Source organism: Sinocyclocheilus anshuiensis, unplaced genomic scaffold, assembly GCF_001515605.1.
Source record: "Sinocyclocheilus anshuiensis isolate Anshui unplaced genomic scaffold, SAMN03320099.WGS_v1.1 scaffold481, whole genome shotgun sequence".
NCBI lineage: Eukaryota > Metazoa > Chordata > Actinopteri > Cypriniformes > Cyprinidae > Sinocyclocheilus > Sinocyclocheilus anshuiensis.
The window spans coordinates 1,130,147-1,145,054 of NW_015539907.1; the positions used below are offsets into that span (position 1 = coordinate 1,130,147).

The 14,908-nt window shown below is 36.7% G+C and overlaps 1 protein-coding gene and 1 pseudogene across 1 annotated transcript in view; one reads left to right on the top strand and one right to left on the bottom strand.

Annotated features, from left to right (window-relative positions):
• The window catches only part of LOC107686266 (zinc finger protein ZFPM1-like), a 95,589-nt gene extending 84,380 nt beyond the window's left edge, over positions 1–11,209 (bottom strand). The window contains exon 1 of the mRNA XM_016483193.1: positions 10,800–11,209. Within this exon, the coding sequence (XP_016338679.1) occupies positions 10,800–10,839 (40 nt within the window). The 5' untranslated portion in view covers positions 10,840–11,209. The remainder of the gene's footprint in view (positions 1–10,799) is intronic.
• A 2,282-nt stretch (positions 11,210–13,491) lies between these two features.
• The window catches only part of LOC107686268 (fatty acyl-CoA hydrolase precursor, medium chain-like), an 8,657-nt pseudogene continuing 7,240 nt past the window's right edge, over positions 13,492–14,908 (top strand).

The window sequence follows — 14,908 nt, forward strand, 5'->3', positions numbered from 1 at the left end:
TGTTACCACAGACATTGTCCAACCCCACTCATACTGTGTTCATTTTACTTGTGCAGCTCTTAAAATGGGTCATAAATTGCCTTACATTTATTATTTAAAAATTCTGCAGATACCCTGTAAATAGTGAAATAAAATTCCTTCCTTCATATTTGTTGATGTTTGTGTATTGAAAATATTTTTGATTGACATTTAAACTCCTATCTGATTTTCTATTTATTTATTTTTTTTAAAGGTCTTTTTTATTTGGGCTAGTTAAAATAATTTTCAGGCTACCAAAATCTGAAGAGTACCTGCCCGAAGCACTACCAGGGATTTTGAAATTTTGCGTGCCCTGTTGTAGTAAATGCTAAGTGCTTAAAATAGTAGGAAATGCTTAAAATAGTAGAAATAATAGGAAACGCTATTAAAAGAACTACTAGAATTTGTGCTATTTTCCAATTGATTTGCAGAAAGGGTGTTAAACAAATAATCTAATGTAAAGTAAATGTTTTCAATTTGCTAAAGGGCTCACAATAGGAATCAACGAAAAGGATAACGTGAAAGAAGAGTAAGTGAGAAAACCATGACTAGAAATAGCTCAGAAGAAGAAACAACATAGGTTGCAAAGGCTAGCCAACTATCGCCTTAAAGGGGTCATCGGATGCCCATTTTCCACAAGTTGATATGATTCTTTAGGGTCTTAATGAAAAATCTATACTCTGCTGACCCCACCCCTCTCTTCCGTGGGGTGACGAACCATGCTCTGAGAGACTGTTTACTTCAGCTGCGAAACTTGTTAAGTAGCACGTTATTAGGAACCCCTCATACTCACTTCTGCTGTAAGTGAAGCTGGATCACGAACAATTCTCGCGAACATAAACGCATTTAGGTAGATCGGGGCGCATTCCCTTCACAAACAAAAGTAATCCCACTGTGTCTTCAGCGGCTCAGATGTCTGGAGTAAATGACGACTGCTTTGTTCATTATTACATCCAACAACAGAACACCTCAATCGCTGTGGAGCCATGCTTGTCTACATCTGCTCCGGTGGTGAAACAATGGCTGTCTGACTATTACAGCTCACTAAGGGCGGGTCTAAGGTAAGACTCACTGTCAATCAACTGTCGTGGGAGCGGCCTTCGTCCGTGTGACGTCACACAGACAAGAAGCTGAAAATGACCCGATTTGAAAAAGGGGATATATTTTTAGGGATTAAATAAAAACCACTGGGTGGATTTTTATCATTATAGGGTAGATGTGTACACACACTGCCAACACACATTTATGTTCAAACAACATGTAAAAGTGAAATTAGCATCCTATGACCCCTTTAAGACATCCACAATGTAGTCTTTCATGTCACAGTTTTATGCCAATTAAAAGGACACAAAAGGCTAAAACACTTTATAAATGTGCTAAATTCACGTGTACCGTTGGCAGTTCGGCTATGAAATTGTTGTGTCTGAAATGTATGAATGTCAGAACATTTGCAACATTTCATGTGGCTTATACACAAACTGACCAAACTGATCTGATTCACACCTCACATACACATAGCCTAGACTTCTCAAACTGGAAGAGGTTTGAGGCTGATCTCTGGCAGTCTTCCTTCTCTTTCTAGAGCCGGCCAAGTGGAGTGTGTGAGAGCAGAAAGAGGAGCCACTCTGGTCTAGACCACCACTGTTCAGGGGTGGCTCCCTGGAGGCGGTCTAACCTCTCCTCTTTCTAGGGCCTTTGTCCCAGCTGCCCTTCTGTGCTTATCTCTTCTCTTTCCGCCTCTCCTTATGAAACATGCCCGGTGTTCCCTTCCCACAAAAGCCTCCTGCCTGGCATATAATAACACCCAAGCCTGAGCGCTCCGCACTGTGAGCAATAGGGATACTCAAGACAGCATTATCTTTCACTTTGTACAACAGGCCAATGGTAGTTTATAGTAGAGATGTGCAAAACTATACATTTTCAAAACCGACCACTCAATCGATTGTTAACCATAATCGATATATAATCGACCATTCTGAGAAAGAAGCAAGTAAATGATTAGATACAAATTCAGGGCTAAATAAATAATACATTTAAAATATTATTGTAATAATTTCACAATATGCAGCCTTGTGAGCATAAGAAGCTTCTTTCAAAATCACACACACACATAAATAAATACATTTTATATAACAATTATAATTACATTTTTTATATAATAAGACATAAAATAACATTCTAGCCAGTATACACATTTTATTTATATTTATATAACTCACAAAAAGACTGTCAGCAAGCTAAACTCTTCTAGGAGAAGTTGAAAATAAAAAAAATTAATAACTTGGGATTTGCAAAACTACATATCTACTGAGTAAGTTGTCAACCCACAGGTTTCAGGTTCACTTGATCCCAAGTAGGGCTGGGTAAAAAATATCAAAATTTAATCGATTCTCATTTTTACGAAACGATATTGATTCTTAAATCCCAAGAATCGATTAGTCTAGCCTGTTTTCAGTTAATGAACGGAACATTGAAGGACACCTCCCATCCAATATATCGCAATAAGCATTGTGCTTTGGTACTTTTAATATGAAAAAGTATCTCAGATTTCAAATTCTGTCCATTGTATTGCAGTATTTAAACAATAAATGCCATTTTGGCGCTGTTTAATGTGGAATTGCGAGAAACAACACTAAGTGATTCCTGATGTTTGATCGCTTTGGATGAATGAATGATTCAATGATTCATTAATATAGATGCACTATATCATTTATTTTATTTTAATTTTTAATTTTTTAATTAATCGGCGTTTTTGAATTAATTGTTTGATGACTCACTCATAAAGACAGTCACTTACCGCCACCTACTGGTAGGTGACTAACCTGCAGAAAGAGTCACTGAATCCACAACACTAATGATAGTTAGTATAGCAAAAATAAATAGGCTTATCAACCTTTAAATGAAAAGAAAACGCTTCCCATACCCTTCAATGCTGGAATAAAATGCTGCAAGTCCAATCAAACTCTAGGCTATATGACATTTTGGCGCCTTCAATATTATAGTATTGTAGTAGCCTAGGCCAGTGTTTCCCAACCTTTTTTTAGTCGCGGCACCCTTCGGAAACACTGGCCTAGGCTACCAACGGACTCCCATGTATATTTTACAGCATTAGTTAAGAGAATTTTTTCCTTCAGAAAATTTGGCATGTGTACCTGATATATATCCAAATAATCGATATTAAATCGAATAGGGAATCGAATCGAATCGCAAGATTGTGAATGAGAATAGAATCTAATCGTGAAATTTGTGTCAAAACCCAGCCCTAGAGCTCAGTCTGACACGTTTAGGGCATTCACAGAGAACACATTATAGTGTTCAAAAAGCTAGATGAAAAAATTAATGACAGGAAGAAAATCTAAAGCCAGTTAACCTCTAGTCAGTTTTTATATTATTTGACCTGTCACCCATCCCAACTGACTATTCAAACTCACTAATCCACTCGTCCGGATCATTTTGGAGTCTGTAGTGTCACTTTTGTGAGTATAAAATGAAACACATTTTCAGGTAAAAACCTGACCTTGTGCATTTGATTACATTTGGCTCTTGGCAGCCATAACAAGCAAGCCAGTGAGGACTGTTACTATCCCAGAGTGTTATATTTTACACTCTGGGACAGAAACTCACCTGAATGCCATTGGGATGTGACCTACAGATTTAATCTACGGCCTTATGGTTCAGACAAATACAACCAGCTGAACTGTTTGCATAAAGCCCCCCTTGAGATATCCGTACTGATACTTTTAAAGGAGGGAACAGTATATAGTGTCACTCTTGAACTTTATGTCCTTAACACAACATCAAATTGATGGCCCACACCCCCAACCATGCCAATTAAGCACATCAAATAAAGAACATGACATCAAACTTCAGCGTGGAAATCATCCTATCTAATCAACCCTGTTAGCCGTGATCCACATCAAATATGGCTCCTCCACATCGGACAAATTATCATATCTCCATTCTCCTTAAAACGCAACTCGTTAACTCCAACCAAAAAGCACAGAAAACTCTATTACACCAGCCTTATGGAGAAAAAAAAATCTCCCTCCTGCGATGGCAAATCTCACCTCTGCCGTTCCTATCAAAACGGCACATAAAAATAAGTCCTCTCCATAAGATGCAATGTGATAACAGTGCATTAAAAGATTACTGCCCTGTTCCCATCTTGTTTTTAATTGCATTGGGGCCAGAGGCTATGGGATCCTTAATAACACATTAATATTTTATTCTCATCCACCGCTCCACAATCACACGCAACTGCAGATGCGTTTAAGACTTTATGCTATGTCTGCATTTGGTGGGGTGTCGCACAACTTTTATGGCACTCGCTACTGTACGCTGATGAGAAAGATAGCATACTGACAGCTCCGCCAGCACTGTATAAGATGACATCATCAAGTGTAATTTACATATATTTACATAAAATATCCTAAACAAAACTAAAAATGTGGTGGATTAGATAGTCATTCTTTTGCAAATATTATATTGCATAAAAGACAAAATCGGTGTTTATGACAGTTTAAATACACCCGCTGGGACGTTTAACTTTCTGCTTTATTTAGTTTTTAGCTCAAGCTTTTTATGACTCTACATTACAAAGGAAGAAGAAGTGAAGATTTAGGAGTGCTAATGGGTCAGTGAGGGTTCAGTTATCATAACTCACTCGACTTCCCCTTGCGTAAACATTAGGAAAGAGCAATAATTCATCAAAACACCTAAAAGCTTTTCCTTTCACTGTGGCAACCAACAGACACTTCCTAAACGGTAAATTCGAATTCACAGTTACAGCTTTTTGACATTGTTTTCAGTCCATACAGATCAAACTCTCTCACCCAATCAGGAGAGCTCATGGGCTGCATCAATCAGTACATCACCAGCTGACCAATTAACACGTTACACAAAATTCTAATAAATAAGTAGTAAAAATGATAGCTATATGGGTTATTTGGAACAAATCAAGCATCTCAGAAAAAAGTTATGGTTAAAGATTTGGGTTTTAGATAAAATTTCAGGTTTCAGCAAGTTGAAGATTGAGTGACCAAGATCTGTCAGCAGAAAACAACAAAGAGATACATACATGTTTTTTTTGCCTCACTAGAAACATCTGTGTTAAACCTATATACATCACAATAACATTAATGTTGTTAATTAATCAAAGAATCCTGAAATAACATCAGTGTTTCTACAAAAATATTAAGCAGCTGTTTAATGTCTAACTGTTTTCAACATTGATAATAAGAAGAAATGTTTCATGAGCACCAAATCAGCATATTAAAATGATTTCTGACTGACTGGAGTAATGTCTGGTGGAAAAACCAGCTTATATCACAGGAACACATTACTGGTTTTAATCATATCGGCCTTGGTGAGCATAAAAGACTTCTTTCAAAAACATTAAAAGTCTTACAGTCCACAAAGTTTTAAATGGTTGTGTAAATATAAATAACTGGCTTTGTCTTCATTTTACCACAATATTAGTATCTATAAGCTAGGGATGTTCATTTCGGTTACTTTTCCTAACCGACAACCGACGCTCAGTAACCGATTATTAACCGTTAACCGACAAGATTATTTTAAATTAGAATTTTATTAAATTAGAAAGGATAAGTGTCTGTGAACCGTTAAAAATACTTAATAACACATGCGCAAAAAGCAGCAAACAACAGAACATGAGGATTCACATGGTCATATCATATCACATCACGCACCTGCGAGCGGAGAAAAACATAAAGCTAGGCTATATATATATAAATAATAATAATAATAATAATAAATAGGCCTATACGAGAAATATATTTTTACTTAAATAATAAATTAAGAAAACTGTAGCCTAACAAGTAGCCTAGTATGCAGATGAAAAATGCGATATGCGATAACTCATTAAATAATGCGATATTCGATATGCGATACGATAATTCTTAAAGTGCCACATGCTCAGATGAAACAGTTTTACTCAGCTGTTGCTGAGTCAGTTCTGTGGCAGTGAGTGATTTTCTCTTTGTCTTTTGTTCATGGCCCCAAATATAGCAAGATGTAGCAATATGCATATTGCGATATGTACATTTGGGATATTTCGATCATTTCTATATATTGCACAGCCCTACAATGCAGCCTGTTCATTATCATATTAAAATACAGTCAGTCAAACATATGGAAAAAACACACTGCTCAGTTCAAATATGTAGTAAAGTCTGTGCCGTTAAGCGTTATCACCGTACCGCCGTGATTTATGCAAAACATTTTGTTTTACGTGGATATTGGAACGCCAGAGAAGTAGGCTACATAATAAATAATAATTTGGCATTCAAATACATCGCGAATATGGAAACATTTGATTTTGTGTCAAATGAGAGACCCAACGTTGGTTTCAGTTTAGTTTTAGCCTAAATGAATTTGTTTTGGCTTGTCGTTTATATAGCTATAGCTTCTTATATTTTTATTCTTGTGCTTTTCTAAATACTGTTAATTGAAAGGATTTGTTGTGGAGTGAAGGGAACTAAAATAGCCTAGCTATGTTTACAGTGTTTATTATAATGTTTGTAAACATTTCGCATCGGGATTAGGCCTATTTCGGAAAGAAATAATAAAATGTGACTTATACTCGACTTGCGTTTTTTTTCTCTTCATTTTTTATATACACGTAGCATATTTTAACCATGCAGCAAACCTTTTTAAATATTTTGATAAATTACTGAAAAAAAAATAATAAATGACTTTTTAAACCGCTTAACTGATTGTATTAATCGGTCAAAAATTCTTATGGTCGGTTAACGGTTAACCGGTTAAAATGAACATCCCTACTATAAACACATGCAGTTCAAACACAAGATGCATTATTAAGTAACAATCATTAAAAGCAGGACTTTGAAGATCTGAACAACCTGCTTTAAAGATTATCAGATACCAGAAATCATTGATAATCATGTTTTATCAAAATCATGAAAGCCGTCCTTGGCTTTGCAACACATTATAAAGACTTTATAACTTTCTCACAGTGTTCATTGCACCCACTATCACTCAGTATCTAATATCTCACTGCAAATCAACGTTTCAGCCATACTGCTGACGCCACATTCTTGTTTCCTTTCGCAAGATGTAGAGCTGAATACTTTTTTTTTCTGCTGTTTTTCACCAAAATGCACCCTGCAGATTAACATCGACGAACAAAAAAAAACCTTGCATCTCAATGCTATCTAACACAAGATCTACAGTGAGTAATATGTGGAATTAGTTTTAATTAAATTAATCAACAACAATGATTGTTAGGAGAAAAACACAAGGGTGGGAACCAAGAGGCTGGGGGAGTAACTAAGGGTGGAGAAAAAATGCATTCACACCTATCATCTAATTATACAACAACATTAATCACATTAGGGCTGGAACTGATTGCCAGGGTCCAGGGCCCTGCTGTTCTTACGTGTAGCTTTGTTATTGCAGCAGAGCCTCAGCTCCTGCCTGCTCTGCGCTGATAACAACTCTTATCGCACTTGGCGATCTCTATCTATACCGGAGATCAGGCCCCAGGCTTTATCAAAAGTTCACATCGAGCTAAAAGCAGAACAAAGAAGGAAAACACACAAGCAAAACCACCAAGACGCAACGGCATGTGTGCGTATGTGTGAAAATATGTGTACGAAAGCCTGTGATCTCTAATTCTTTTCAATATTTTTGGCTAAGTATTAAACTAGACCTCGGGGTCAAATGACCCAGAGACGCTGAACCTGACAGCAGCAAAAGCTCTGAGAGCGCTTTCAACAAAAACAGGAAGAGATCCCATCAGTTGTCCACACTTTCAAAAGTGCAAGCCCAAGGTACAGGAGGTGGTAACTCAAACAAGTGCATTGTCTGGCCCCGGCTTCTCAAACATCCTCCGGCCGCTGACGCCAAATTCTGGGAGCTCGTGAATAATTCACACTGACCTCTGAGCCGTTTGAATGATGTCACTGGGCTGCTATCTGTGAGAATCTCCTTTCTGTTATCCCCCAATCATCTCAACGGCTCGCTTATCAGCCCCTGCGATCTCACTGAGGCAGCTGCTTTTAAAACGCAGCATACATCCATCTACCATTTCTGTATTCCTGCCTCTCTCTCCCCCAGCCCTTATCAGCCCTGCCATCCTACTCTCCCATTATCTGCTTTTCTCTCTCTTTTTTTTTTTACTTATCTAGAGATGCACCAAGCCAGTCTCAAACAACAACAACACAAACATGACAAAGATGAGAACGCTTCAGCCAAATGTAATTATAATTCCAATCTCCCCCACCCCCCTCGACGTTGGGACTATCTCCACAGAGATCGCCGCCTCGCCTATCTTGTCTCCAATCTCAACCGCCAAAATATAAGCCCTGGGATGTGGCCCTGCTAAGGCCGTGAGCTAATCTCGCCATCAGGGAGGGATGGATAATCTATCAGCGCGATCTTCACCATTGGGAGAGTGACGCACAAAAGACACACAAAAATATTTCCTCTCAACACAGTCTTCCATGATACGGGATACCTCTTTTAGAGGGGCCGTGATTGTAATCCTTCCAGTAAGAGTGTAACAAAACAATGCAATCTTATTAGACACAGTCGTCTTCATGTGTTCAATACGCGAAAAGGTGAGATAAGAGGGGCGATGTGACGTCCATACGAGCTCCCGAGTTTGGTAATGGGGGGGACTCACCTTTGGGGTGATCTGGAGCCAAATCTCAGATACTTTTCCATCTTCGTTACTCCTAATGGGTTGTCAATGGGGGACTCGTGGCGCTGGCGATGTGTACTTCAAAAGCCACCAGATATGAAATCTTCACGGGGTCCAACGTTTCAGGAAAGATAAGGAATGTTTATACTGAATCGTTCAAAACATCAGCTATGATTGGTCTTAAGTAGTAACGCTGGTTCTACTGTTTGCAGCTGCCTCTAGGTAAGAAAATTAGTTCTGCAGAAACCAACCAGAGATAGCTTTATATCAGATAAGACATCTCAATTAAGAGAACGCCTTCATGGGTCAGCAGGTCATTGGCATTACTGGCCAACGTGCTCGTATAACTCTCCAGTCACTTAAACAAACCTTGATACCGTCCGTTTACACTCAGTGGTATATGCTAATGCTGCCTTATCAGACCATTTTTCTTTCCTATTCAAGAGTCGCTTTCTGCCTTTGAATAGCATTAAAATTTATTTTTTTTGAGCAGCCCTTTCAAACTCAACCTCCAAGATATTGCTACTGTGCTTATCGCCTGAAAGCATCTCTTCTGGATGAAGAACTGAAACAGCGCCTGGCACCAGAGCAAAACGACTTTTCAGCGCTGTTGGTTCTTTTCACAGAAAGAGAGGGAGAGGCAGGGGTCAATGAATTTGATTTTTACTTTAGGAATTTATCGACCACAAAATGTTAAGGGTTACTTCAATCAAAAATGAATTTATGTCACCTTCACGTGGTTCCAAACCTGTATGGCTTTCTTTCATCACTGGAAGTCAAAAGAATCTCCCGCTTGCTTTTTGCCAATCACAATTAATGATGAACGAAGATGTCAAGTCTCAAAAAGGATGATCATCTCAATAGTATAATAAAAGTGGCTGATAAGACTAGCACACTATATTCCAAGTCACATGATTGTTTTTCCACTAACAGAGTTATTCACTAATAATCTTTCACTCCAGTGAGCTGTTAACGGCTGCGACCAGTTCAGTCGAACTCAAGAACCAAATCTGTTTGAGTTATGAATGAATAATTCTGATTGGTTTTGTGAACTGTATCAAACGAATGAAACATTGCTACTTTTCTCAGGAAAGTGAGAAGATATAGTTTCTCCTTTTGCTTGATATAGCACTAGTCACTTTTATGATTATATTGCATCATTTTCAAGGCTTTATGTCTTTGGTCACCATTCATTGTCATTACATGGAAAACAGCAACCAAGATATTCTTCAAAATGTCTCCTTTTGTGTGCCACAGAAGAAAGTAAGTCAAACAAGTTTGCAGCATGTAAATAATGACAGAACGTACTCTTGAATACAATCGTAAAAATGTCATTTTAAGAACAACTAGTGGTGGCTGAACATTATAGGGTTAAAATGGATAGATGAAAAAAAGTTCTAATTTTAATCCACTATCATGTGGAGAGATCAGCTGGGCGCGCTATCTGACGTCTCATCTCTGGAAAGAGAACTGAAAAGCCGGAGGAAAATGCAACAGCAGCCTCCGTGCAGCCACAGACAGAAAACAAATAAAAGATCCAATTTTAATCCTTATCTCGACTGGGATCGGATCGCTGTTTATCTGAACTCATATCGTCTTTTTCAGAGAACAGTGACGTTTCAGGAAGCCAGGGTTACACTTCGGTTGGAGCAGACGAAAGCACTTTTACAAATTAAAAAGTCAAAAAAACGCGTTTATTACACACAATTATCGCCGCTGGGTTTGAAAAATCAAGCGCGAGTTTGTTCAGCGGCGTTGACAGGTGCCGCGCTCTTTTCCAAAATGAGTTGCGCGTCCTAAAAGCCGTTGGTTACTATGGCGGCAGTTGTAAATAAATGTAGCCATTTCTAATTTTCTGCTGTCTTAAAACCATTTAAACACAAGGATTGTTTCAACATTCTGCTCGTACATTCTAGAGCGTGCCATTTGTCTCGTGTTAATAGAAAGATCTTGTCAGTTTCCACGAAATTGTTTAAACGCACGACAACGCTGCGCTCAAAAAACAACGCTATCCAGTCATATGAATAATATCACACACTTTTTACGAGTCACCATTTACAACAGCAGCACCGGTACTAGTGAAACTTTAAACGCTTACGTTTGATCTGCCGGGGTTTGCTCTGCTTTCTTCGGGACATGCTTATTCCGTCGTTCCTGCTCAGCTTGCGGCAAAAGCGATCAGTCCACCCGGGGTCACTAGCAGTAACAGCAGCACTGGATCACAGCTCTCTGTCCCTCCGAAGACACCCGCATGACCTGTACTTTGATATTCAGAGCCGAAAGAGCTACCTGTGGCCGAGTGAGGCTTAGTTACTTTTCGACGTCTTCCCAAAGGAGCGATCTATCCTCTCCGTTAGCCACAATGAACTCTGCCGGTGTTAGCCCTGACAGCGCATATGCTGCTGGAGAAAACTCAACCTTTAGCTTTTAATGATTTGTTTATGTCTACTCCGGTGAAGCACAGAGAGAGCGCAGTTCTCAACAGGACTCGATCGACACATGAAACAGTGGCGCTGAATCTGATATGTTATGACACGCCTCCGTCACGCCCCTTGCGTATGATGCCATGCCGCACGCCGCTCACTGCGCTCGCGCTCCCGCTCCCAGCAAGCTCTCGATGCCCCTAACATCACACCTCCATCAGTGCAAGGCCTGCAATGTGTGCCTCGTTTGCATGAAAAATATAAATAAATTCTTAAGGATGAGCGTATGCGGAAAAACTTGATGGGCTGTTCAAAAAATAATGTGGTTATTTACCACTACTCCTTTTAAAATCAGTATTATAATTTTGTATTGCATAAATAATATATAAACGATTATACATATATACATAGTAATAATACTTTATTATAATATATTTTATAATAATACTTGTTATTATAAATAATACTTATTATAAAATGCATTCTAATCAATTCAATAATATTTTTTAATTAATAATTTTAATTTTAATAAATTTAATTAATATTATTTAATTAATATAGATAGATATATAGATAGATAGATAGATAGATAATTATTATGATAAAATATTCTAATATTACTCTATTAAAGTATTAATAATAATAATTGTATTATTATAAATAATTATCATCAAAATAATCTATTTAAAATATTTAAAAAATATCAAAATATATATCAAATACATATAAAATTATAAAAAATATAAATGATAATTATATATAAATAATAAAAACAACACAATTCTATATAATATTAATAATACATTTAATTGTATTTTTATTATCATTATTATTATTTTGGTTATTTGTTGTACTTTTTATGTAAAAAATAATTTATATAATAAATATTTTGTGGTCACTGTTCTGTGGTAATTGTTGTTCTCTCTTTTGCTGCTGCAACATTGCAGTTCATCTCACACAGGATTCAGTAAATATTATTATATTGTGTATCTTTTTTAAATGGGGTGTGACCAATATCTCCAAGTAAATATTGGGTGGTGATTACTGAAATACAAAAGTAGTAGGCTACACTTATAGCTGTCAATCATGGTATGATTACCAAAAAAGGGGAGAACTATTACCGTTTTCTTTGCACAGATGCAGGCACTGTGACCTCCTCAAAAACTCACTGCTTCCATCTAGTGACCAACGAAAACCTTATCTCATGCCTCACTGTAGAGGCCAGCATAGTTGTAATGAGCTGACTTAGTAGACACATTCCTCTCAGGCCACAACATTTGAATATGAGTGAAATACATCAACCTTGTCATATGTTAACAACCTGGAACTTCTAAGGTAACCACAAATAATAGCAAAGAAAAAAATAATAAAACAACTTCTAAGGCAACCACAAATAATAGCAAAGAAAAAAATAATAAAACACTATATATGTTTTGTGTTGTGTCATGATTTATTAAGATTTGTTAGAAGGTTCAGAGCAAACTATTTGGGTGGACTATATTATTTACAAGATCAGTGTTTGGCCTTGTTAATCTTGATGTTGGAGGAACATTGTTCATCATGTATTTCATGATCAAACATGATGAAATCAACATTTTAAATAAAAAGGATTATGCACCCATAATGGCTATAAAATACATAATACAATAAACTAAAGCACTGAATATATATATATTTTGAACACCAAATTTTAAATGTATTTATTACAAACCTGTTTACAATGTGGAGCGCACTCTGCCTTTATAGAAGTTTATGCAGCGTTTTTAAAAATGGTTAGTAATAAAACTGTCTTTTGGATGCTGGGCATAATCCAATTCATACTTACCCTAAATTATATTTATTAGGTGTGTAAATAAAAAAAAAAGGCCTATAATGCAGACATTATTTTAAAAATAAATATTACTAAATAAAACAAATTAAATTATGTAAAAAAAGGCATGTAGAATAACAAAATAAAGGCAATTAAATTAAAAAATACAAATAAATAATTTTAACAAATAAGCAGTGTATAGATTAGAAAAAACCCAAGTTATAAATTACTATTTTGATGTTTGAGTTTATGGTTTATGTACAGTATGATAAGGTACTTAATCTAGAAAGTGTAATGTAAAAAAAAAAAACTGATCTAAAGTTAAAAGGTATTTTTATTCAATGGAAATCATGAGGAATTTCAAAGACAAAAGCAGCAGCCACATTTGACCTTCTTTGTTATTTTGCAGTCATTTCTCAGTACCTCCCCTAATTCTAGACCAATGCCTCTCGAGCATGAACTTGCAATCTTTGTGAGAGCAGATCAAATCTTGGGTTGAGGGTGATAACCGTTATGTCACCACAGCTAATCAAACAAACGCTTATTTAAAAAAAACCCGAAATCAACTAAGTGAGTGTCCTGTACAGGGATTCCACTTTGTATGCATGAAACAGCTGCTCTGTTTTTTAAGGGGGTAAAGTATAGGATCAGGTTAAAGGCCAGTGTTTTGTAATTGAGCCTGTGTGAGTGATTGATTTTGTGAGCTCTTCATTACATGAGAGGCTTGAGTCTGTATCAGTCTTTAACGAAAGAACAGCTATGATAAAAGACGTTTTGCTCTGCCTGTGCTTGACCCTGGCACCTGTTTGGACAGCCCCTGTACAGACAGGCAAGTATTATATTGCTTTTTAAATAATATTAAACATTATACAGTGAGATAATATTTTACTTAATTATCTATTTTACTCATTTTTGAAGGAGTACTGTTATTTCAGTCTTTAACGAAAGAACAACTATGATAAAATAAGTTTTACTCTGCCTGTGCTTGACCCTGGCACCTGTTTGGACAGCCCCTGTACAGACAGGCAAGTATTATATTGCTTTTTAAATAATATTAAACATTATACAGTGAGATAATATTTTACTTAATTATCTATTTTACTCATTTTTGAAGGAGTACTGTTATTTGACAGGAACATAAAATAATAATATGTATTAAAGAATGGGTGTTAATGTCAGATTGGTTTGTATTTGTACAGACTCTGGGCCGGTGGTTGTTCTGAAGCATGGCAGTGTCCGTGGGCAATATATGAAAGTTAAGGCTCAGAAAAGTTGGTGGAGCAGTATTTGGGTATTCCTTTTGCCCAGCCACCTGTTGGCCCCCTCTGCCTGGCTGCACCTGGTCCTGTACAGGGATGGGAGGGCATAAGAAATGCCACCCAGCACCCATCTATGTGAGTATATGGCTATATTCATAAAAGTAACTGTAATTTATGCCATATCCCTTTACTAAATAAATTCCTTATTTCCTACTGTATTATATATTTACTCCACCTGTACAAATACAAACAGAAATACATATTATTAATTAATATTATTTATATTTTATATTCCTGTCAATTAACAAAATTCCTTCAAAAATGTTTAAAATTAAGTAAAATATTATCTCACTGTATAATGTTTAATATTATGTAAAAAGCAATATAATATAATGAAATACTTGCCTGTCTGTACAGGGGCTGTCCAAACAGGTGCCAGGGTCAAGCACAGGCAGAGCAAAACGTCTTTTATCATAGCTGTTCTTTCGTTAAAGACTGATACAGACTCAAGCCTCTCATGTAATGAAGAGCTCACAAAATCAATCACTCACACAGGCTCAATTACAAAACACTGGCCTTTAACCTGATGCCACTTTACCCCCTTAAAAAACAGAGCAGCTGTTTCATGCATACAAAGTGTAATCCCTGTACTGCAGAATGAGGGGAGATAAATCCATTCTGTGATCAAATTCTAAACTAATTATGATTATTTATA